Source organism: Cryptotermes secundus, unplaced genomic scaffold, assembly GCF_002891405.2.
Source record: "Cryptotermes secundus unplaced genomic scaffold, Csec_1.0 scaffold206, whole genome shotgun sequence".
NCBI lineage: Eukaryota > Metazoa > Arthropoda > Insecta > Blattodea > Kalotermitidae > Cryptotermes > Cryptotermes secundus.
Window position 1 is genome coordinate 148,765 of NW_019734313.1, and position 26,753 is coordinate 175,517.

The 26,753-nt window shown below is 43.2% G+C and overlaps 1 protein-coding gene and 1 non-coding gene across 3 annotated transcripts in view; both read right to left on the reverse strand.

The window, feature by feature from the left end:
• LOC111868510 (protein bunched, class 2/F/G isoform) overlaps window positions 1–26,753 on the reverse strand; it is a 151,100-nt gene extending 124,347 nt beyond the window's left edge. Inside the window, exon 1 of one of the 2 annotated variants that reach the window (XM_023859200.1) lies at window positions 23,899–26,753. In XM_023859200.1, coding sequence (XP_023714968.1) covers window positions 23,899–26,522 — 2,624 coding nt within the window. In that variant the 5' untranslated portion in view covers window positions 26,523–26,753. The remainder of the gene's footprint in view (window positions 1–23,898) is intronic. The other variant, XM_023859201.1, reaches the window with a different exon arrangement.
• Window positions 6,706–6,778, reverse strand: Trnak-uuu. The gene has a single exon. It is a non-coding gene; the product is annotated as a tRNA-Lys (tRNA).

A 26,753-nucleotide genomic window follows, 5' to 3' on the forward strand; every position in this document is an offset into this window, starting at 1 on the left:
AGACGGGAAGAATAAGACAGCAGCCAAACAATCCCACCCCCACTAGCTCATGCTAAGCTATTGGTTTACAGTCACTACAAACTCGCATAACCAAAAAGATAAGGTTACGTGTCACTAAGTTCATAGTATATTCACTAGTTATGGTCCAATTTTCAACAATTCCCTTTATGGGACCTGAAAGTTCACAACAGTCCACAATCGGACTGCAATATCAAGCAATACAACCCATTTCAGAGATTAATTTTAATATTATCTACTTATATCTAACGAAGCACATGGTAGAGTAGTTGGTCGAGTCACTATGCTACAAGCCTGAAAGTCGCGGGTTCGATTCCCGAAGAGGTCATGCGATTCTTCGATTGACCTAGTCCTTCGGTCGCAGTATGAGCTGGGGGTCGATTCAGCCTCTAACAGATATGAGTACTAGCGATCTTCCTGGGGATAAAGGGCGACCGGCGCGTAAGGCTGACCTCACCGCCGTCTATGAGCCGATTGTCTAGAAAATATGGGAGACCTGACGACTCACAACCCTATGGACCTCCATGGCCTGTTTTACCCCTGACATTTTCCAATCAAACCTCCTGCACTTCTTGTTTGTCCATACGGTCTACATACACGTACATACCCGGCATAACTAATTTATAATCACAGTCCCTGGAACTGGTCGTCGGCAGAAGTCCAAGCCCTTCATTACGGTAAAATTATCCCTGTAACCGACCGTGGAGACCCATAGGTTTGTGAGACGTCGAGGCTCCCATATTTTCTAGTCAATCGGCTCATAGATGGCGGTGAGATTGTCAGCCTTACGCGCCGGCCACCCTTCACCTCCAAGAAGATTCCTGGTACTCATTTCTGTTAAGAGGCTGAGTCGAACTCGGGGCCATAGGGCGGCTGGAGGGTTTAGTTCAATTGAAAAATCCAATGACCTCATCGGGAACCGAACCTGCGACCTTCCAGCTGGCAGCACAGTGCCTCAACTAACTACGCTACCATGTGCCCCCCCCCCAAGCCCTTCACTACTTTGTCTAACCTGCAGTTTAATTACCACTGACCACTGCTAAGCGCGTGGCATCATTACTCCCATAACGTTAAGATGAGGATTACAATCATGATGCTTCCCACAGTATTTTCCAGGGGCTACCCATCTCAACAATAACTGAGGTGCTCACGACAAAAAATTAATACATCGACGGATCCATTCTTTTTGACATACTAGCAACAGTAGGCCATCAATCCGAAGACTACCGTGTTCACATCAGCACGCCAGCGGACCTGATCCAGCCGCCACTCTGTATAACCCGGTCCAAGTCTTCTTCCTCGACTTGATAGCCCTAATAAAAATATTTGGAGAAAAGTTCAAATTATGAAGTTCCTCACTATGCAATTTTCTCTAGCCTCTTGGTGATTTCCTCTCCCATAAGCCGTAATATCCTCCTCACAACCTGTTTTTAGCACACTCAGTACTCCCTACTCAATACTGTGGAAAGCTTCACTCCCACTTTCATCGGTCACGGTTAACGGCGGTGACTGGATCTGAAGCTGTGTTCGGCGGTAGATACGTACCGACGCTTCGCAGGAACCCTGAAGGTAGAGGCAGCAGGTTTCCCAGTAACGCTGATACATTTCTACCAAACTACACGGCGTCACATCCCAAGTCTAATGGCAGCCCAACTTTCATGCACATACAAAACGAAAGATAAAACTACATCAAAGATTTTACATTTTTTGACAACGACCAGTAAATGCGGCGTGTGATCAGGAAGGCTACGGGAAAAACATTTTGCATTTATACTGACAGCCCTAATTTTAAAATTATGTCTAATGCATGCTCAATTAATTAGGCAGATCATGCCTTATTCCTTGAAATGGCAGTAATGATCTGAAGTGTTCACGAGGAGGGTATACCGTAAAGTCCTTGGAACCACGAGGAGGGTATACCGTAAAGTCCTTGGAACCGTTAGCCCATACACATGCGCAATCGGTCTTACATCACACTGACGCGGTCGGTCTCCCGATATGACGTCACTGTACGGCTGTTGTAGTTCCATGAAGCGCGCATAGAGTGCAGTAGTGAGTCTCAAATCCTCTTCTGCCATCTGGGAACAAAAGTCTAAACGTTCACAACAACACAGTCCCGCCATCTACGAAACAACATGCCTTGTTTACCTCTGGGAGTCCAACGACAGTAAATATTAACATCACAGTCTTATAGAATGTGGTGCCGATTAGGTTGGTAGATGGTAACACCGTTTCATAGGAAGCTGGAGTGGTCTATATTGAAGTTGAAGACACGAGTTCCTCCGCTTGACCTTCACTAACACATACTAGCAGATGAAGTACGTGTCCTCATTACCATTCATACACCGGAGCTTTCAATTCCACGGCTTCTGGCTAACTCCACGCAGAGGTCCTTGAAAAGCTGTTAGTCTCTCGGCTGGTTATTAAATTCCATGGCGTTATGCAAAGAGGAAGTCCATCAGTGTTCACGAGAGCCCGTCGCTGGACTATCCCGAGCCATGAGCCCAATCCACACCATCACATGCCGTTTAAGATCAACTTTAATCCCTGTTTACTGTCCCCAATCGCGTATTCAATACATTCGCAACTTCCCTTCAGTTCTAAAAGCAGTTTCCTTCATCCGCAACCTGAGGGTCCGGAATGGTGTGGAAACAACGAACCACGGTGCATAAGAAAAGTGTTACAGAACCTGCGTTTCATAAACGCATTTACAAAACCCTACCACTGGGTCCAATCCATTTCACATCTTCACAAGTCTCTATCCTCCACTTCATACGTAGGTCTCCCCCCTGGGCGCCCTTGTCTCCCATCTACATTTAACAACACTCGACCGGCACTGTAACTCGTGTAGCTCCTCCTGTCTATTTTGCTGCACTTCATTTTAGTTTCAACATTTCTCTCAACACCGTACACACACACATGAATATGTGACAGGTTGACGTCTAATAATAGCACAGCATGGTCATGACAAGCAGTACCTTGAAAAGAACGTTCAGGGAGTGCGGTACTGTGACCCCTAGCCTGAACCGCGATAAATCTTTCAGTTACCGGTACGCCAAATATTGAGCAATATTTGAGCTATAAATTCTACGCAGCTTTAGCAAACATGAGATAAGCTGATGTACACAGTATAACATGTTTAGTTTAAACAGAACCATGAGTGTACCAACGCAAATCTGACAGAACCACGTCAAGATAGTGCGCCTATAAACATAAGCAAAGTATAAACGTGCACTTCATGCAGACACGTGCAGACTTGGAGAATATAAATTTTTATGACAGTCTTCGCCTCTGTAAATGTATAAAGATCACCCCATGACGGATAAGAAAAAAAAACTCAGAATTATTGGGGTCTTGGACATCCTCCATCGTCAGGTATTCTAAAGAACACAACGTTTTGGAAACAGGCCCAGTTTCCGAAACGTTGTGTTCTCTAGAATACATGACGATGGACAAAATCCAAAAAGTCCAGTAACCCCGAGTGTTACACGCTTTCGTCAAAAACCTTTAGAAAAAAGGAAACTCTTAACAAGGACGACCAAGTCAATCTTAATTACTTCCTACGGTTGCATTTAAACGAAATATCGTGTGTGTTTATATATTATTACACCTAGTTTCGAAAAAGAAAGATTAGTTACAAATTAATTCCTGGAAACTATGTACTTCATTCAACAAGACATTATGCACATGTCCGCTGCCCGCAGAAAGGAACGGTAAACATCTAACCTCAAAGAACCAGAAACAGAAAATAGCCTCTGGATTAGTCAGTATTGATCTTCTGGTCTACAAAACGCCGAAACGCATGTGACTGTATAGCTTGAAGAACGTTTCCAGCAGCCGAATATACCACGGCTTGGCAAGAAACCTGAAGGAGAATTTCCATGAAGTACCAAAGAGTTCTGGGTTCAACCCAGAAAGCCTACTTGACATCTAGTCTCACATACCGTGAATTCTTAATTCTCTATTTAGATGAAGCAAATTTATAACTAAAAAATGAACACTGTTTTAAAGTTTCCTTCGTTTGTCTTCTGTTATTTGTGTGGGGGTGGAAAAATGGGAGTACACTGACACAGTACATCAGCTACTCACAGACTTCGCGAAAGCCTATGAATCAGTCAGGAGGTAAACGCTGTATACATTCTCATTGAGTTTGGGGTACCCAAGAAACTAGTTCGGCTGATTAAAATGCGTCCAGTGATTGAGGCTAGCTCTTTCTAAGGGACCCAACAGAATAGGTGTTTTTCCCTCACCTGAGGACGGAAACACATCCAGTTTCCGAAACGTCGTGTTTTTCTTAGTTATCTTAAAAAAACCAGGACGATGGATAAAGTCCGAAAACCCAATATCTCTGTGTGTTTTACACCATCGTCAGAATCCTATAGTAACTATTCGTCTGATACGTTTCCTACTCGAAATGGTTTAAACGCGAGATTTTTATTACGTCATTGTTCAACTTCGGTAACACGTCATCACGAAGGTGCAAGAAAACCAGGTGTGCCTGAGAATGAATGGGATACATCAGATTCTGGCCCATATTATGTCAATCATCTGCGGGATAACAAAAATGCCACCGGAAAAGAAAACACAGGCGCTATTTCTGACGCTGGTGTAGAAGTGAACACAGAAACACTGTGTATATGTTGCTGTCTCGTCACCAGAGTGCAGGACAAACCGATAACTTAAAAGAGGGCTGCAAACGCCACGAAGTTCAAATGTCTGGGAACGAGAGTAACAAATCACTCACTCACTCACGAGGATATTAACGGCAGATTAATTTCGCGTAATGGTCGCTACCATTGAGTTGAAAACCCCTGTCTTCTAAAATTGAAAAATACCAATTGTAACTTCCTTACAGTTTATTTATGGGGTGAAACGTGGTCGCTCACATTAGGAGAACACAGACTAACGGTATTTGAGAAAAGGAATACACGGACCGAAGGGAGATACATGATAAAATGAGGGGCCAGCGACGTACTCTTGTGAAAACGGCGATCAACCTTCGCGTTCCATTAAATTCTGGAAAATTCTTGGGTAGCTAGGCGACTGGCAGTTTCTTAGAGACTCAGCCCCAAGGAGTTAGTTAATCTAATAACTTCGCGCCGTTGCCATGTTTGTAACTGTTGACTTACGAACAGTAGTTATATTTACCATTCATTTCCGTACCTGATTTCACATGTCAACATTAGTTATAGCCCTCAAACTGAAAGCTAAATACAGATCGCATGCAGGCGCCATTTTGTCTCACATTTTACAAAAGAAAAATAACCCTATAAAAGGCTAAAGGGCCTCATAAAAGTTGTATATTATTTCAATATATATTGCCATACACAATTTCACCATCCTACGTACGTAGGGACATTATTCATCACACCTCGTAAGTTCGTTCGTTCGTTCGTTCGTTCGTTCGTTCGTCCGTCCGTCCGTAATGTTATCATAATCGATCGCTGGAAATTTAAAAAAAAATGTAGGCCGCTGGGGTGTCTTCTAAGGGCACAACCAGACAGGGCAACAGTTTTATCGAGCAAATGTAAAGAAGCGTTTCTTCGAGGTCCTCTTCTGATAATTACACCACAGACCCCGTTTAGTTTTGTACATTTTTAGTAAACCTACCGGGTGTGATTTAAGTTAAGGAAGCGTCTTTGTTCCTAAAATGGAATATAAGCAAAATAAGCGGTGATTACGGTGACGATGAACTGGATATTTTGGCTCCAACCCCAAACATCTGAATGTATTGGCACTGCATACAAAAGCAGTTCCGATCAGGTGGCATGGACAACCGTGTACGTCAAAGGCTAAACTGGTTTATACAGCTGTGCAATAAAATGTTTTTGTTGGGCGATTTTTAAACGTTCCCAAAATCAAACCTCAAATTCGCGTCGTAGCCCGTTAAAAACAATTTTCTGAAAAGCCGGTCAAATTATGCTGTAATCACGGCGATGTTTTCTAGGCCTGCTTGAAGGACACGCGATCAATACCCTTCTAGCAGACAATGAATGTTCATGAATGGTCTTTCCAATTTCTGCAGCAAAGCTTCGATCCGAGGACCGCATTCCTGGCGTGAGGAATTGTGACATCTTTCTCCTTTAATTCCTTGACTTTAGATCCATAACTGCACAGCGTTTCTCTACTAGTTGTTGCGTGTTATTTGCCGGGCAGTAACGATAGTACCCCGGAAACTGGGTAACCTTCACTGAAGGTTCGTTGCCTGGGAACGTACTGTTGAATGAAGGTTCGTTGCCTGGGAACGTATTGTTGAATGAAGGTTCGTTGCCTGGGAACGTATTGTTGAATGAAGGTTCGTTGCCTGGGAACGTCGTTGAGTAATAAAGACGTCGCAAGAATACGTGTACATCTCGCTCCCACACAATCCTGCGCCCCTTCCGTCCTTAAAACCTATTTCTTTAATATTCGTGTTAATTTCATCTTTCCAGTATTCTGCTCGGTCTTCCAACTCCCCCCCCCAAAAAAAAAGTCCCCGCCAAGTCCCAAAAGCGTTGTCTACTTATTACGTAACATGGACCAACACAAGTGTCATTTGGAACATCACCTTCCAATATACCTAGCAGTAACTCGTCACTTCTAAAGTGAAACAGTAATAAATATTTTATCTAACGAAGTCGAACATCTCTTTTAATATGTTCTTAAGCACAAATGCTAGAAGGCCATATAAAAATTACAATAAAAAAACGCCCGAACAGGGACTCGAACCCTGGACCCTTAGGTTAAAAGCCTAATGCTCTACCGACTGAGCTATCCGGGCTGCAGAACTCCATACCCTTTCCGACCGCTGGAAACATGCGTGAATAGACTCCGCTCCACTTACCCTTACTTTCTTCTCGCCTCCTCCTCTCATACCCGCTCTCACTCTCTCTCTCTTCCCCTTCCTTTGCATGCTATCCCACCCCCACCTATATCACAAGTACTCGCACCCCAATTTTCTGCGTACATGCTTTCCTGCCCATTCGCTTAAAGCTACGTGTACTTCTATTTTTAAACCTGGGATCTCGTTTTCTGATTGCGCGATTTGTATTTCTGTACATGTCTTGGTATGTATAATTCATGCAGACACCTAAACATAAAGCTGACAGAGCTTCTCTGCATATCTGTACATACGTTTACACAGTGTGAAAGTTTCTGATCAATAAATGCCACAAATAGAAACTACACTTATAATTAGAAGTATAATTCTGTTGTTTTGTATGCCTGTGAATCTTGGTCTGTCATTTTAAGGCAAGTTCGAGGGTGTTTGCGAACAGCGAGCTGAAAAGAAATTCATCCAACAACTCTTATGTCAGGCAACTGCGCATAAACTTTTCGAATGCCGTCTGCAAAAGGTATATGTGTACTAGCATAACATCACTGCGTTCATGTACTTCGTGTCGACGGCACGAACCTAACCTGGGAATACAGAATACGAGTTTTCCACAGCGGTGGTTATGATATAACGCCGTGTAGTCCCGCTGTCGGAGGAACATGTCTCTATCTACGTGGTCGAACAGAAGGCCAAGCAAGCGTCGGACTACACGGGGTTATACCCCAGACGACAGAACTCTTCTGGGAACAGAGAGAGGGCCTCAAAAATATATATACACTTTTATAGAGGCTATCTACGAACATTTTCGAAGTTCAATCCAATGTATGGGGGAGCAGTGTGATATTCTCTCAAATGATGGTGCTAGTCACACGAATGCCAGAGCAACCTTATCGAGTGGCAGGGCAGTCGAAGAAAATGGGGGCGAACAGCTGTTGTTCGAGCAACGTCAGATAATTCTGAAGTGGTACTGCAAACTCGAAAATATGTCAGAAGTGCAAAGACAGTGTTGGCGTGAATTTGCAAAAGAACTTCCAACACAATTAACAATTGTACGCATTCATGGCAAATTTAAGGCCGATGGTACAGTGCACAGCAACGCTAGGGCATCGAACAGTTCACACGATCACAGAAGTGCGCAAAACAATGTACACGTGCGATAGGAATTAGCAGACCAAATGTGCAACACACACGAAATCGTGCTAAATGGAAAGTGTACACCCAAAGGGTGTTACATACTATGAATGAGGGCGATCCTGCTCAAAGAGTGAAGTTCTATGAGTGGTTTCATCACAACACACACGAAGACGAGTTCGTCAGCAACACTGACTGGTCTCATGAAGCAATATGTAAGTTGACTGGTGCAGTGAATTGCCGTAGCTGTGTGTACTGGTCGCCAGAAAATTCACACATTCATGTGGACTGTCATGCAGGGGTTTAAGTGAACCGTTCTCTTCTCTTCTTAAGGAATAGTTGCTGGCCGTGCGTACCTCAACATTGCCTGACACTCACCAGCTCTATGGGCGTGAGCTAAGTACACCTGAATGCAAAATCAAAATATGGTCAATCTGACCGTGTTTCCATCAACAGAAGTCCAAATAAATTTATGAATGTTAGGATGTGGAAACATTGCACTTCTAACAGTTCTTTGGGGGTGTGACGAAGTTTACTACTACTCGAGCTCCATTTTCATTAATTTCGTGTAAACTCTCATTTCCAATTGGTCGTTTGAAAATGTCTTCCTTACCTAGTTTGGCATTGAAATCTCCTAACAAAATTTTCGTATGGTATATAGGGAAGTTACCGAATACACATTCTAGTTCCTCGTAAATGTCCTTCGTACCATAAATTTTATCCTCTGTTGGGGCATGAACGTTCAGGACAATAATATTACAACAGCGACCTCTCTGTATTATGTATGACAACATATCGCTAACGAACTCTACCCCCTTAACTGCTGATACGATTCTCTTATGTACGAAAAAGCCCGTACCTAATTCATGATTCTCATTCCCCTTTCCATAGAGAAATGTATATTCGCCTGCTGGTTCGGTGCGATCTTCGTCCCATCTGACTTCCTGTACCCCCGCTAAATCTAACTCATATTCTGATATTTCTTTCGCAACTTCCATGAGAAAACCTGCCCTATAGAGACATCTTACAGCCATGTACCAAATCTCATGCCCATTTTCTTTAGCTTGGGTCTTTTATCCAAATAATCCGTCCAGGTCCGGGGCCCTTTGTGACTTTTCGTAACAAGCTTATTTTTACGGTGAATTGTTAGCCTCACGCCCAACACCCAAGATGGAGAATCACCCCTTGTCAGCTGTCCGCGACTGCTTATTCAATATATTCGTAGCTATCCTCCATATCTGGAGGCCATCTCCATCGACAACCTGAGGACGCGCCATGCTGTAGTGACAAGGGACACACCTAACCTTGATCTGCCAGATATAACTTAAAAAAATTGCAATGTCGCCATATTTGTAACTGTTAAAGAAATATGTCATACACAATCTTACACAATGTGTGTATATACTTATGATCTGGGAGGCACGCGGTAGCGTAGTTGGTTGAGGCACTATGCTACAAGCCGGAAGGTCGCGGGTTCAAGTCCGGATGAGGTCATTGGATTTTTTTCAATTTACCTAATCCTTCCAGGCGCACTATGGCCCTGGAGTCGACTCAGCCTCTAACAGAAATGAGTACCAGGAATATTCTTGGAATATTCTTGGGGGTAAAGTGCGGCCGGCGCGTAGGGCTGACAACCTTACAGCCATCTATCGGCCGATTGTCTAGAAAATGTGGCATCCTCAACATCTCACAACCCAATTGGCCTCCACGGCCTGTAACAGGGATACATTTACTTTTTTTACTTTTACTTAGGATCTATCGCCACACAAAATACACATTCTTAACTACAATGATCTACTTCTTATCATCATGAAATGATCTTCCTTTGACGAATTAGGCACTGTGGTCTATGCCAATTTGAAAATTTCATCTGAAAAGTATGGACCTTACAGTTGGCAGCACTACCTGGACGGAATCAGGCCGTCGCAAGGCCGCTACCTACACAATACGAGTACAACAAAAATGCAGGAAAAAGCACGCATCCATGCCTTCAGTGGGATTCGAACCCACTGTTCGAGCAGGCGAAGACACTTCGTGCCTTAGGCAGCACCGCATGAAATCGAAAACCAAACACACAATCCGCGTGACTGTCATGTTGTTTCACATTCTACAATAAAATGAACTTAAGTTCAGGCTTCTATGCTATTCTGTCAGTTGTAAAGACAGCGGCGTTCCCGCATGTTGCTATTATTCACAGTGGGAAAATAAAGAGTACAAAGTCTGCGGTGGTTTGCTTTCCTATCGGACGGGATCCCAGGGGTTCTGCAAATACATCACGGATTTCATTACGAATGCCAGTATAAACTTCATAAACTTAACGTACTCTGCCGGGTAAATCATCAAATACAGACAGCGTTTGTGACAGCGGGCTGGCTGGTAGGTGGGTGATAGGATATGGACAGTGGCGGAATCTGAGTATTCAGGGAAAAGTGGCACTTCGTCCACCACAAATCCCACCTGGGCTGCATGGGACTGAACTCGGGCCTCCGTGGTGGGAAACCGGTGTCCAGCTCCCTGAAGAATCGTTGTAATTCACCTGAACGGATGAAGAAATACAGTAAAACTTGGTTATAGCAACATCGGTTTCTGCGACACCTTGTCTATTGCGTCAAATATTCAATGGTACGAACTAATTCCTCATAAAGCAACTGTTTTTATACCTTGCTTAGTACGACATGCACAAATGCATCAACCTCGTATGTAACGTCATTTTCATTCCTGAATTTCTCTGATATCGTGGGAAAGTTCGATGTGTCTGCCCACCCTCACTTTCTCTACTTGCTGACGTGACTGTCCTGGAAGAATACGACCGCGGGCTGCAAGAGGAGCGTGGGTTTTATGCGAAAACAAGGGTGTGGGGTGGGACTGCGTGAATAGTGCAAGAGGACGCGGCAGGTTGTTAACTGCATTCCTTTCCTAGAATCTCGTCTAACAGGACCTCACATTGTCTACTTACCCTATAGTGTTCCTGCCTAAACCCAGAGAAGTGCAGTAGCGAAAACATGGCAATGAAAAGGAAAGTTTTAAGCATTGAAGAGAAAGTTAAAGTGATTCGTGAAATATTGTGTGTATTGTCAGTGAAAAGCGCTGTAATATGTCTTTGATATTACACATTTGGGCAATTCCACGTTAATGTTACGTTAGTCTGTACTTAACTACGTATTTCACTAAAAAATGCAACATTTTAACTCGGTTTTTGGTAGATTTTTACGTGACTAACATAAGGCTACTGTGGAAGTGCCCATTTCGGTTACAACGACATTCGTTTATAACGACACTATTTTTAGGTCCCTTTGATGACGTTATAACCAAGTTCTACTGTATCTGCAAGGCAACACAAAGGAGGGCAGACAGGACAGGTGCACAAAACAGAAATGTGAGATCTGTTAATGAAATAACTACATAAAGGGACAGGGCAGAACATACTGCACAGACTTCCAGCCCGACATATACATCAGCCTACCACTGCCGTTATTTCATTTTTCTGACGAACTTACTACTTAAACAGAGATTCTGTACGCCATAATTTTACTGGATATAACATAAAACTTTCCCATCGCCACCATGTCTGAAAGTAACAACGGTTTGCTAGTTATCGCCATATAGCAGCTGCCACCATGCTGTTCACACTACTTTACATTCTACATAAACAATTACGCTAAACTCGTTGCCAAAAATCATTTCAGGATGATAAAGTAAGTGTCGCTTCAATATTACAAGTTCGCGCGTCCGCCGCCATGCTGTTACTACCAACTGGCGGAAATTAAATGTACGGTGACGGCGTAACCTCCAGTGTCGTAACGTTCATACGACGTTTCGAAAGAAAAGGGTTGAAACTGAACATCTGAGCGGGCTCCTGCCCTTAAGGAACCGATGCAGGCTAATACACCTTCACATCGTTAAGCATATGTCATTCCTGGGCGACACACCTCGTTCGCGTATTGAGGTTATTTACTACCAAACGGACGTTTCTGTGGTGCTGTCACTGGTCAGGGCAACATAATCCGTTAAGCTTCAAGAAAAGGATCGCTTCTATTTGGAACTGTAAAGGGAAGTGTACCGGCTGCCCGACCTATATGCACCACTGCAACACCTACTGCTAAACAAAAACACAGCTAAGAGTTCATTCCCAGCGCGCTACATGTGTTCCCGTTATCTTGGCTGTAATTACAAGCAACTGTGACGTCACACCATTCATTCATCGTCTCCATCGTGGCAAGGTCAAGTTGTTGTACAAACAATGCATGACAGTCGAACTGACTGTTGATACTAAATGAAAGTCTCTTTATTTCGCCGAACATTCGTTCAAAATCGTGGATTCTCAAGTATGGCCACCAGCTGTTGGTAATCAAGTTTCGTTCTGGCCCGTGCGCAAAGAAAATTTGTAACAATACGTCCATTTGCATCGCCATGTTTGCTTTCTGCATCCACACATAACACGGGAGCCGCTAAATTTGTTACATTCCATTTCTGGTTAAAATCAGACTACAATAATAGATACATTACACTGTATGCGTCTCGCTCGCAAACAGAAGTGCATACACGAGTGGGGCAAGAGCTCTCTTACGCCCGGGGAGAATATTTTACACTGAACGAAGATTTCTTCCTAACGACGAAGTACCAAATCATTCTTAACGAGAATTCAATATATTCTAACCAGAGAGACTTCATTTAGGGTAGCAAGAACACCAAGGGTAAAAATCACAAGCCTTCTAGTAAAGTAAAACTATCCCTGTAACAGGTCGTGGAGGCCCATAGGGTTGTGAGATGTTGAGGGTCCCACATTTTCTAGACAATCGGCTCATAGATGCCGGTAAGGTTGTTAGCTCTACGCACCGGCCGCCCTTTACCCCCAAGAGCACTCCAAGAATATTCCTGCTACTCATTTCTGATAGAGGCTGAGTCGACCCCAGCGCCATAGTGCCGCTGGATGGATTAGGTCAGCTGAAAAAACCCAATGACATCGGGATTCGATCCCGCGACCTTCCGACTTGTAGCATAGCGCCTCAACCAACTGCGCTACCGCGTGCCCCCCCAAAGCCTTCCGGTATCCTAAAAATAAATATTTAATGGATACCTCGAAGGATGGGTTGGATTCCCGGGTGAGGCAAGTGATGTCCAGACCGGATCTGACGTCCATTCACCATCCATTCCAATAGGTCGACCGGTGTGTGAAGCTGGCCACTCACCTCCACCTACTGCAGAGGTGAAGCTACACCCCCACCCCCGCCACCGCCACCACTGAATGGCGTGGTGCTTGAGTAATTAAGCAGAGGCCGTACTTCTTACTTAAAAGGGTGGTGTCATTTACTGCATCACCTTCATACAGGGCCACAGAGACTGCGGCTGATGGGAGGGAGGTCGTGAACGAGTTTCTCATTCTGACCTTCTGCATAATTAAGATTATCCTACACTGAGCACTTGAAGCAGCTGCTCCAAAGGCGCTGGTCTCTTTCCTTCCGTTACTGCTGCAATTCTAATGTCCACACAAACACGGTAAAAGGCTGTGTTCCGTAAGCGGTGTGCGGCCATAGTTAGAAAGGGGCTATATGTTACATCATTTTTTGTAGTAGCTGCATATAGCCGTCCTTCTATCGTTACTGATACTCACAATTTTTGACATGACATTACTGGATTTTATACATTTAAGACAAGTCTGTGTGAAGTCCTTCCATGCGGCACAAGGCCTCGTGTCGAAGTCTACAGTTCTCTGCAACACAACCGGCATGTATTCTATTATCGCGTCATTCGACGGGACTTGGCATGTGCTGCTTGCTTACTGTGAGAGGGGGGGGGGACTTGATGGCTGGTAAAATATCTCCCTCCTAGCAAACTGATTTCCTGTATTCGCCTGAATATTGTTCAGCTTTATTACATCTGTGTTCCTGCATACGTTCTCATTTTCACATGCATGTCAAGTGGCTGGATTGTGAATCTAAGCCCAGTCCTTACTATTGTAAGTATTACTGTCCAAGCCTGTTGTGACTCTTAACAAACTGAAACTGTTGCCGGCAACAATACAGTTCCATGTATGCAGCTGTCGTTAAGGCCATATGTTACAGAGCGTGACAGAACATGGCTAGTGCAGACAATCTATATTTAGCTTTCGGCCTGATGGCATGAAATGCTGCTTGTAAGTCAGTAATTACAAACATGAGGACGGTTCGAGACTTTTAGGTTACGCTGGACAGATTTAATGCAAACTCTTCCCAAACCTGTAATGTTAATCTGTATCAGATGCACAATTGCAAGCAATGAAGTTCTCTGACTCGATTAGAATTCCAACACTGCTCATCTGTGTACGAGTCCAGGATGATACCCCTTGGACTGAACTGCACTTCATTGTTGGATTTTAAACATTCTCTAAACATAACGCTGACGAAACAAGACATACGGATTGGAAATGTGACAGGAACTTGTTTTTCCATATAGACTGATGGAGCGGATGACGTCACGCCGGCGCCATACCGTTATTGTCATAATTCCGTCACGTAGGCCTACACAGCAGTACGAGAAGCCTCATGAATTGGTGTCCACTTGCCAAACCGCTGCATGAGGCGAAGCAACAACTGCACTGACATACATTCCATTCATTTTCTGCGTTGTAATTTTTAAAATAACTTGCTGCAAGTAACAATTACTCTACAGTTACAGTAACTCTCCCTCTTTTTTCAAAATTTACTGGCACAATCAGATGGAAATATTTGTTTGTATAAGCCTATCTCAAGGCCGCGCCATAGCTCAAGCGGTTAGTCGCTGGCTTCCCACCGCGGCGGCCCGGGTTCGAGCCCGGGTCTGGTAAAGTGAGATCTGTGCTGGACAAAGTGGCGGTGGGGCGGGTTTTCTCCGAGTACTTCGGTTTCCCCTGCCAATCTTCATTCCACCAAATTCTCCATCATCATAATAACCCGGGACAGGCTACAATAGGCCAATCAGTGGCCGCCGTGCCGATTGGACCCAGTTGGACTCCACCCTTCACTAAAAGTAAAAAAAAAAAAAAAGTAAGTAAAGTATAGCTATCCCTGTACCAGACCGTGAAGGCCCATAGGGTTGTGAGACGTTGAGGGTCCCACACTATCTAGACAATCGGCTCAAAGATGGCGGTAAGGTTGTCAGCCATACGCGCCGGCCGCGCTTTACTCCCCAGGAAAATTATTTAATTAATTCCTGGTACTCATTTCTGCTAGAGGCTGAGTAAACCCCAGGGCTTAGTGAAGCTGGAAGGATTAGGTCAACTGAAAAAAATCCAATGACCCCATCGGGACTGGAACCCGCGACCTTCCCCTCAACGAACTACGCTACCGCGTGATCCACCCCTCACTAAGCGAATTAAAACAAAACCTATCTCAAGAAGATGCTAAATTAAATGTGAATTCCATCGTGTATTAACTGTGCCCCTCGTATGGCACACAAGAGAAGGCGCAACATCTCACAACAAGTCGGAAAGGTTGCGTTACAATGGCTCATCAGTTATCGGCATAAACCTAAACATGTCCTGGGAGCCATTTTCCAAAAACAGCGTTTTTCATTTTTGCCATTATCGTGCCCCGACAGGCTATGGGGCCCACCCAGCCCCCTATACCAACGGTACCGAATATTCTTCTTTCCTTTTGGAAATGCGTCCATAGAGTGAAACTGGCCACTCACGTCCACTTAGTCCCGAGGTCAAGAATTCGCACAACTTCATCTCGACCTCTGTTTAACGCCTGTGTGACGCGATACTTTCGCCAAGGGCAACTCTCTCTACATAAAGTAGATCTATACCTTCACAATACACTAACACTACATTGAACAGTGTTATGTTGATTACACTTCACAAATTCATGTGGCCGATATGCTGGTACTAATGACAGGGGAAAAAGTAATAACACAGGATTAACAGTATTACCATCATGCTAGTGACCACTTTTAGGCAAAATGCAAAAATTAATGTACCAATACCATTTACTACCACAAATGAATTTGAGAGCACGCTTACGACCACGTGTAGATCTAACTCTCAAACCCAAAACCTGCTTTAAGCCACATTTTAATCGGTCACGACGAGGACCTACACGAGGCAAAGAATTTGGAACTATTCGCGTGTTTCTGCATTGGCAACGCAATGTCAGTGAAGTTCTAAGGAAATCTGGATTCACAAGGTGCCCGTATTTCTGCAAACACCAAACTGACCGGTCAATGAATTCAGAATACCAATTACAGCAAAGTGAACGAACCGAGTGCTTTGGAGTAGGAGTACACTCCCGTCTGGATTATATGAAACGTATAGCTGTTCTATAACAGGCCGTGAAGGCTCACAGCTTTGTGAGACGTCGAGTCTCCCACATTTTCTCCAGACAATCGGCTCACAGATGGCAGTGAGGCTGTCAGCCTCATGAGCCGACCGCCTTTGGCCCAGAAGATTCCTTGTACTGATTACTGTTAGAGGATGAGTCGACCCCAGGGTCATAGTGCGGCTGGAAGGATTAAGTGAACAGAAACATCCACTTACCTCATGGGGAATCGAAGCACAACCTTCCGGCTTGTATGTTTTAAAGATGCGTTTCTTTTGATCTTGCACTGATTGTGATGTTCATTTAGTGCAGATATAAATTTACTTCGCACAAAAAATGGAAAAGAAACATTGCATACAGGAAAATTATTTTTACTTGTATTTCGGTAAATATACGTCGTATCTGAGAACGTTTAAAGTAAAACTCACAGAATGTAATGCGACATGAACATTTCTTGACATGTTCCAACTTCTAGGGACCAAAATTTGAACGTAATGCAAAAAGGTACATTGTAATAAAGTAAAATCTGCCTTAAACGGGCCCTTTATTAAACGGAATTTGTCTTAAATGGAAATATTTTCAGGTCCCGTGACTTTGGGGCTGAAAAGATGTTAAATGCCCTGCATTAACCGGAAACCGTATAACGCGGAAACGCAAATCAAAATAAGCATTTATACGGAAAATTTCCAGTCTTCCGGAATGAACCGCTAGAAGAATTTTAGGCATCCTACACATTCTACATAAGTTTGTTTTCTCTAAATCTTTCAATTCAGCTTCTAACGGCACTGCGCTACCTGCACTGAAATTCAACTGAACTGTTTGTCCCTTCGGGAACTTTTACTCAGTAAGGGCTCTAGGCCCACATTTTTACTTTAGTCTAGCAGCTGTCATCATGGCTACAAAGACAAGAGTTGTGCTTCATATTTACACAAGAGTAATAGTGGTTCGTGCGTGTGAGCGAGATAAATTGTCTGCGAAGCAGTCATGAAGATGTTTAACGTCGGTATAACTAAAGTGTATGAGATTCTAAAGAAGAAAACGGACATTTTGAAGCGGTGGGAAAAGTGTGCTAATGGAAAAATTAAAAGGGAACTTAAGAAAACTGCAAATAAAGCCGTTAATGAAATAGTGCAGATTTCGATATGAACTGTATAAATTGACATATAACCTCCCCATTATGCATATATAAAAAAACTCATAATTCCTAGCTAAAACAGGACAGCGTGAAGTGTTTGTCATTTCCGCCTTTATTTTTTTTTTGTATTATTTCATAGTATCTCGATAGATTGCATAGCGTCGAACAGTCGGTTGACTGATTAATAACGAACTGGAAAGGACTTCAAGGTAGCGATCGTGGCCTACCCCGGCAATTGTATGGGAGGTGGGGCTGTGGAAACCCAATAAAAGCTTCTGTGAGGATAACCGGTGCCCCGGCAGAGATTCGAGCCAAGCATTTCTCGACTAGCCTGCTCGGTTCCCTTTTCGCCTTCTAAACGGCACCACATTCTTTGGTATTTTTCCGCTCGTTCAATGTCATTTCTCAATTTCGTGCACCCATTTTAAGCAGTAATAGCGTAGTTGGTTGAGGCACTATGCTACAAGCCGGAAGGTCGCGGGCTCAAATCCTGATGAGGTCACTGGACTTTTTCAATTGACCTAATCCTTCCAGCCGCACTATGGCCCTGGGGTCGACTCAGCCTCTAACAGAAATGAGTACCAGGAATATTCTGGGGGGTAAAGGACGGCCGGCGCGTAGGGCTGACAACCTCACCGCCATCTATGAGCCGATTGTCTAGAAAATGTGGGAACATCAACGTCTCACAACCCTATGGGCCTCCAGGGCCTGTTACAGGCATACCTTTACATTTTACCCATTTTAAGAAGTACTGGAATAACTATATGGGGGCCAAGGCCTGTATGCAACTGCCACCAGCACAGTAAGAGCAGAGGTACAAAACTGAGATTGAGAAAAAGAATATGGTGAGTACGAGAAACAAGACCAGTTCTAATTTTAGGTACTTGCGTTCATCGTCCCACTCCTTCGAAGCGTCTGGGAAAAGTTACGAAATGTATTTACCCAGAAGGAGGAAGGATGAAAGTCTAGGAACTTATGTACTGCATTCAACAGAATACTGTCAATATGAATATCAGACGAATATCTCCAAGTTATCAGGCATACACACAAATACACGGACTTCTCTTAAGATTCGTGGGGCCATTTACTTGCACTGACTAGCATCTGGAATGTTAGAAGTTTGCATAGGGTAGGTTAGCTCTGGGCAGTGGCAGAAACAATCTTAAAATATAAGTTAGATTTAGCAGGAGTCCAGAAGGTCAGATGGGATGGAGATGGCATCGCGACAGCAGACGAAAATACATTTTTCTATGGAAAGAGGAATGAAAATCAGGAATTAGGTACAGCTTTTTTTTTTTTTGTACCTAGGAGAATCGTAACAGCAGTTAGGAGGGCAGAGTTCCTTGGTGATAGGATATCATATATAATACTAAAAGGTCGCTGGTGTGATATCATTGTTATGAACGTTCACGCCTCAACAGAATATAAAATTGATCACATAAAGGACAGATTCTATGATGACTAGAAGATGTATTTGATAAATTCCCGAAATACCCTATGAAAATTTTGTTAGGAGATTTCAAAGCCAAAGTAGGGAGGGAAGACATTTTCCAACCAAAGACTGGGAATGAGAGTTTGCATGAAATTAGTAATGATAATGGAGTTAGAGTACATCAAAAAATTTTACTGTGAAAAGTACAACGTTCCCACATCCTAACATCCATAAATTTACTTGGGCACCATCTGATGGCATGATACACAATCAAATAGACCATATTTTGATAGACAGGAGTCGGTACTCAAGCATACTTGATGTCCGATCATTCAGGACAGCAGATTGCAATACTGACCACTACCTGGTCATGGCAAAATTTGGGGAAAGACTGGCAGTGAGCAAACAAACAATGCACAAAATTCATATGGAAAGGTTCAATCTCAAGAAATTAATTGAGGTAGAGGGTAAAGAGCAGTGTCGTGTTGAAATCTCAAATAGGTTCGCGGCTTTGGAAAACTTGGACACTGAGGTGGATGTTAATATCATAATGTCTGCCAAAGAGAGTGTAGATTATTATGAACCAAAGAACCATAAGCCATGGTTCGATGAAGGATGCTCAGAATTACTAAACCAATGAAAGCAGGCCAAATTGCAATCGTTACAGGAACCAAGAGAAATAAATAAGGATAATCTGAACAATATAAGACATGAAACCAGCAGGCATTTCAGGAACAAAAAGAGGGAATATCTGAAAGACAAAATTGATGAGCTTACAGTGAGAGACCTGTATAGAGGAATACATGACTTTAAGAGGGGTTACCAGCCTAGCAGTAACTTAGTGAAGGATGAGAATGGTGATCTGCTTGCAGATTCCCACAACATTTTGAATAGGTGGAGGAACTACTTCTCCCAGTTATTGAATGTATATCGGTTCAGTGATGTTAGGCAGATAGAAATGCAAACAGCTGAGCCATTAATACTTGATCCTAAACCTTTTTGAGGTTGAAAGTGTTACTGCAAAATTGAAAAGGTATATAATGCCAGGTAGTGATCAAATTCTGGCAGAATTTGTTCAAGCAGGATGCGAAATATTACATTCTAAGATCCAAAAGGGAATTACTTCTATTTGGCATAAGTAAAAATTGCCTGATCGTGTCTATTATTGTACCAGTTCACAAGAAGGGTGATAAAACTGACTGTAGTAATTGTCGGGGGATATCACTGCTATCAACTTCATACAAAATTTAATCCAATATTATTCTCTCAAGGTTAAGTCCACATATAGATGAAATTATTGGGGATCATTAGTGTGGGTTCCGACATAACAGACCAAATACAGATCAGATCTTTTGCATTCGTCAGATATTGGAGAAAAAATGGGAGTACAATGAGACAGTACATCAGCTAATTGTAGACTTCAAGAAAGTGTATGATTCAGTTATGAGGGAAGTATTGTAGAATATTCTGATAGAATTTGGGATACCAGTGAAACTAGTTAAGCTGATTAAAATGTGTTTAAAGGAAACTTATAGTAAAGTCCATATAGATAAGAATTTAAAGACAAGGTGATGCTTTATTGCCACTCCTTTTCATCTTTGCTTTAAAATATGCCATTAGGAAGGACCAGGGAAACCAGGTGGGTCTGAAATTAAACGGGACACATCAGCTGTTGGTCTATGCCGATGATGTGAATCGACTGGGTGATAATATAGATACCATAAAGAAAAACACAAACTTTAACTGATGCAAGTAAGGAGGTTGGTCTAGAAGTAAACACAGAGATAACTAACTATATGTTGCTGTCTTGTCAACAAAATGCAGGGCAAAATCATGACATAACGATAGAAAACAGGCATTTTGAAAATTTGGCACAGTTCAGGTATTTGGGAACAACGATAACCAAAACCTGATTCAGGAGGAAACTAAGAGGCGACTGAACTCGGGTAATGCTTGCTACCATTCAGTCCAGAACCTTTTGTCTTCTCGTCTGCTGTCCAAAAACACAAAAATTAGAATATACAAACATATAATTTTGCCGGTAGTTCTGTATGGGTGTGAAACTTGGTCTCTGACATTAAGGGAGGAACACAGACTGAGGGTGTTTGAGAACAGGGTGTTGAGGAGAATATTTGGACCAAAGAGAGATGAAGTGACAGGAGGTTGGAGAAAACTGCATAATGAGGAGCTTCATAACTTGTACTCTTCTCCAAGTATTGTAAAATTAGAATGATCAAGTCAAGGAGGATGGGGTGGGTAAGGCATGTAGCACGAATGGGGGAGACAAGGAATGCATATAGGACATTGGTGGGAAAGCCAGAAGGAAAGAGACCACTGGGAAGACCAAGGCGTAAGTGGGTGAACAATATTAAAAAGTACCTTAGAGAGATAGGATGGGATGGTATGGATTGGATTTATCTGGCTCAGGAAAGAGACCAATCAAGCGCTCTTGTAAACATGGTAATGAACCTTCGGGTTCCATAAAATGCTGGGAAATTCTTGAGTAGCTGCAGATTTGGCTTCTCGTCAAGAAGGACTCAGCTCCTTAAGAGAGTAAGTTAGTTAGTGATCTCATAAGCCTAGTTTTATTTTTTCAATGTAAGGAAAGCAGGCTATAAAGTGAAATGTCAAAATGCTCACTGGCAAGGAAATGGATTAAACTGGCACTATGATCGAACATTTTCATCATAAATTCTTGACACACCTTACACTTAAGACCTGGATTTCAAAATAATCAGCACAAACTGTCACAAAACTTCCTGAACTATTTACAACAGCAGTACTCGATGTGTGAAATGCAACTAAACTCATTAACCAACTAACTGACTTCAGAATGCAGTTCTTCCTGAGAAACTAACAGCTGCTCAGCTATTCAAGAAATTCTCTGCCTATTATGAAAACCAAGCCTTCTTCACAGGACCTTGTCACTTGGCCCTACTTAAGTAAGGTGGATCCTGCCAATACCATTCCACCCTAGTTCCTTCAGATCCATTTCAATCTTATCTTCCCATCCATGAGTAGGTCTTCCAAATGGTCTCTTCCCTTCAGGTTTTCTGATCTCTCTTATGTGTGCTATACCCATCCTGCTCAACTTCTGGTGCCTGATTTCATCATCCTAGTAATGTCTAGAGTTTGCACTGCAAAGCTCCAATGTCCTCCGCAACCATCTTTAGTCCATTAGTCAATTCCTGATGGTAAACCTGATTTTCTTTTCCAATGATGCTTGGTCTCACACAGGGAGGTCAGTTTACAAGCCAACAGCTACTGGAGTTCACATAACTCAGAACTAATATATGAGGTTATAAAACTGAAGTACAGAGCTGTGGGAGTACAGATTGAATAACTGGGCTCATTTTCTTTCGAAAACACAATTACTTCTGACAGATATGTGGTGCTGACATTCCTTCCATTTTTCAAGCAGCAACAAATCAAGAATGCTGACTGGTATGCATGCTTTCAGCCAGATTCCACTCCTCCGCATACAGCAAGGGCACACACAGGAGGAAGATTCTGTGGCCAGCACCCTCCTGAGCTTGACCGATGTGAATGTTATCCAAGGAAAACCAGACAGCAGAAGTTTCAGATCAAACCCTCCACACAAAAGAAGAAATGAAAGAAAATATCTGCAGGGCAGTTTTCTCTACTTCCACAATGCATGTGAAACAGTGAAGAGCATCTGCTGTAATAAGACTATTTTATTGGTACATGCATCACTTCTGTAGCACCCAAAAGCTCTGGGGGCCTCAGTTGATGGGAGGAGCATTTCACATGGGAGCTCACAAAGATCTCACTGCAGAAAAACATAAATGCACTGCCTAACACATTACAATTAAATTTATCCTGATTATAACAGAAGCTTGAATTGCTCTCTGATAAGAACACATTCCTGGCAAATCTAAATTTACATTCAGGTGTAGAAGCTCTTTCTTCAAAACAGGGCAACCTTCAAATTGGAAAACTGAACACGCAGTCTCCTGTGTAGGGAGCCTGAGGAATTTTTGAGATTGTCAAGAGTAGTCTTACTACTGAAAACATAACTGTGACATGCGTGGGACAAATCTAACTATATTTACTCTCATTGCAGAAGTGTGAAAAGCCTCACTCTCAATGAGCTGAAGGCAAGAAACCTTATATATCAGATGGGTCGATTTTTTCAATTGATAATCCTTCCAGCCACACTGTGGCCCTGGAGTTGACTCAGCTTCTAACAGAAATGAGTACCAGGAATATTTCTGGGGGGGTAAAGTGCAGCCTGCACATAAGGCAGACAACCCAATCGCCATCTGTGAGCCGGTTGTCTAGAGAAAATGTGGGAGCCTCAACATCTCACAACCCTATGGGCCTTTAGAGCCTCTTAAATGGATAGCTTTACCTTACCTTATTACCTTCACCAGTTTTAATCTAGAGGAAAGAAATTCAAGCAACAAGTATGTACAATAAACAACAGTTCAAACTCGATGACAAACTCCTCATGTCAGACACGTAGGATATCAACGACGAACTAAAATACGCATCAACACAGACATACAATATCAGCTACAAATGGAAAAAAAGGGGGGAGGGGGCAAAGAAATGACAGTCTAGTATATATCCTCAGTTCACTGTTGTATTTTCAAAACCAAGTCAGTCTAAATTTTGTAAAAGAGGAAGATCAATTTTTAATTCTGAATACACACATGCATCTGCATATAATATTATTTATCAGTGTATCAACACTCCCCAAAAACAAATGCTATACTACATTATTCTACGAGAACTACAAGAAAATATCACAATATTGTCTCTCAATCTGCAGTTTCCATGTTTTACTTATGCCTGTATCCATAATGGAAAAGTGTGGTGGTTCTGGAAACTTCCTTGTACCGTTGGCATACCCAAGCATGAGAAGCGAAGCAAAATGTGACCAAATTGGGAACACATAAAAAGTTATAAGAACTGACCCACATTCTTCAGCACCTAGACCATTCTAACCTAACTTAGCATCTTAACCCGTACTTTATTTACAGGTGATTATAACTTGCCCAACACATAAAACTGGTCGCCAAACAATAAAGACATGCCTTTAATTCTGAAACCTGTTAACAAGAAGTCTTACCTTTCTGCATCCTCACCAGCTGTTACACCTCCTGGCTGAATGTCCTCGTTTGTTGTGACCTCCACCAGTGACTCCAGTAACGCTACTGACGGGTCACCACCAATAACATTTGCTGCTCCCAATCCTGCACCTTGATCCACTGTTCCATCCAATCCAACACTCATTGAATTTGTCCCTGTGCAACTTGGTATGGTCCGTGATGACACAGTGGTCGGTCCCAATGTTGGGAAAGTCTGAATGGGCACTTGATTCACTGGCATATGTGAAAATGTCTGGGAAGCGCCTGGAATATTTGTCACTACACTAGATGACACAGGTACCATTTGTGGTGCTTGCTGTGGAACTTGCTGCCCACCAGCCATGGCCATCTGATGTCCAGTTATTAAATTCTGACCCTGTGATGCCGGTATCATGCCCTGTCCTTGAACCATGGCTGGCATTGGCGCTGGGCCTGGCTGCTGTGCAATGCCAGGGAGATTACCAACATGAATTTGCTGTTGCTGTTGTTGGACATTTTGCATATTTGCAGAATGATGCATTTGTTGTTGTACTGCCTGCGGTGCCTGTGGCATAACTTGCGGCTGAATTGACTGTTGTGACTGCTGTAATGTCTGCTGAGGCTGCGGCTGCTGCATTACTTGCTGTGACATCGGTTTCTGTGGCTGCTGCATTGCTTGCTGTGGTTGCACCACTGCCTGCTGTGACTGTGGAACCGGCTGTTGCGTTTGCTGTACCTGTTGCAATGACTGTTGTGCATACTGCTGAATATTATGCTGTTGAGAAGTCTGTGACGGTACTTGCTGTGGTACTGAAGGCTGACCAATAGGCTGCATAGACTGATTCTGGGAAGTGACTGGTTGTATCTGATGATGTGTCACAGGCTGTAGTGGCATGGATGTTCCTGTCTGTGGTTGCTGCAGCTGTGAAGCTGTTATTCCAGATGGTATCTGATTTGGCGTGGAAGTCTGCATTGTTTGTGTCTGAGCAGTAATGGAAGTATGGGGCTGCTGGGACACCATTTGAATGCCTGACTGTCCCTGTGAAATGGGGACACTCCCTAATTGCGTGGTAGAAGGCATGTTGTAATACTGCCCTTGTGACTGACCTGACTGAGATATGATATGTTGTTGCGACTGAGACGGCTGGGCAGGTATCATACCTTGGGGAACTGACTGTGAAGACATTTGCTGTTGTCCCGCATTCTGCTGTGGTGGAAAAGGCTTCTGAGTTTGCTGTGGCATTAAGCCTTGCTGTTGCTGCATTTGTTGCAAATTTGCAGCAGCCATTACTTGTTGGATTTGTTGTGGTGGTAAGCTTTGATGCTGTGCAACAGGTTGTGGCTGCTGTGGTGCTCCAGCTGCCACATTTTGCTGGACAGGAACCTGTGACATGCTCTGTGCATGATGCTGCTGCTGTTGCTGTAAAACTTGTGCTACAGACATGCCCTGTGACTGCTGCTGCATCTGCTGTTGACTAACACCTTGCTGCATGCTCTGTGAAAGTGGCTGTGGCAATGCTTGCTGCTGCAGACCTTGATGGGGCTGTGATGTTACAGACACATGTTGCTGTGGTGGCTGCACTGGTCCAGGTTGTTGCACCTGCTGTAAGGTCTGTCCTGGAGAAACAGATGGGAAATTACTTGACCCAGTTGCACTCTGGCCTGATGCAAGGCCTGCCATAGTCACCTGGTGCTGAGCAACCCCCATTACCTGATGCTGTTCTTGTATTGTCATGGCAGACGACTTCAGCTGCGACTGTTCAGCATTTATAATTGGATCGTCCATACTTTGAAGAGTCAGGGGACCATCAGTGAGGACAACACCACTATCTGGTCCCACATATTGAGCTGATCCTGCTGTAGTATTATCACTCAAGTCAGTTGATCTCACTACATTGATCACTGCTTGCTGTGATTGCTGCTGAAGCATTGTGTGATCCAAGTAGTCCATGCACAACCATCGTCCTCGTTTGAAAGGTTCTGTGCTCTCTATTTTCACTACCTTGAAACGCTCGTTGCGCCCTGCATGATGAGCATGAACGTCCCTCATTTCTGTTTCGTTAGGTTTTACACTACCTACTATGTTAATAACGTTTCCTGCATCAGTCACACTTACATGAACTTCATTACCTGAAATAGTGTTTGCACAAGCAACTGTAGCATTGATAACATTACCTCCACCCTCGGAAGCAACTATTGCAAGGCCATACTGAGAACTCGTCGGAATTACAGGGGCTGTTCCAAGAGATGTTGTAGAGGCATTGAAAAACACATCCTCTTTCGAAAATGTATCTTCTGAATAACTGGGAGTTTCATTTTCAATATCAGTAATTCTTGAATTGTCTATGACATCAGACATATCATCTGTATGGGATTCGTCCAAATCATCTGCCGAATCATCACCTCCGTCGTTACTAGTACGAGAACCAACAGTCACACTTGTTATTTGAAAAGATGGTGTCTTCTTCCTCTGATTGGGTGTTGCCGATATAAGAGACGTAGGATGATTCACTGCTTTTTCAGGCTCCCCCAGACGCATTGTTTCACTAGTAGTACGGTTAACTGCGTTGCTATATTTAGTTTTCTCGCTAGATTTACCTAATTTTTGACTTAAATTGTCAGCCATATTAGGCTGTCGAAATGGGACCTACTCCCAAAAATAATCTCAGTTGAGGAGTAAATTTACTCCTCCAAATGTCACCTACCCGGAATAATAACAACGCCCACATAATCCATATGAATTCAATACTCAGTGATAAATTAGGAAACACTGTATCTTCGACAATGTCCACAGTAGATTCACACACACTTATTTACACAACCGCAAGCCAAATACACATCGCAGCAATATGGCGGT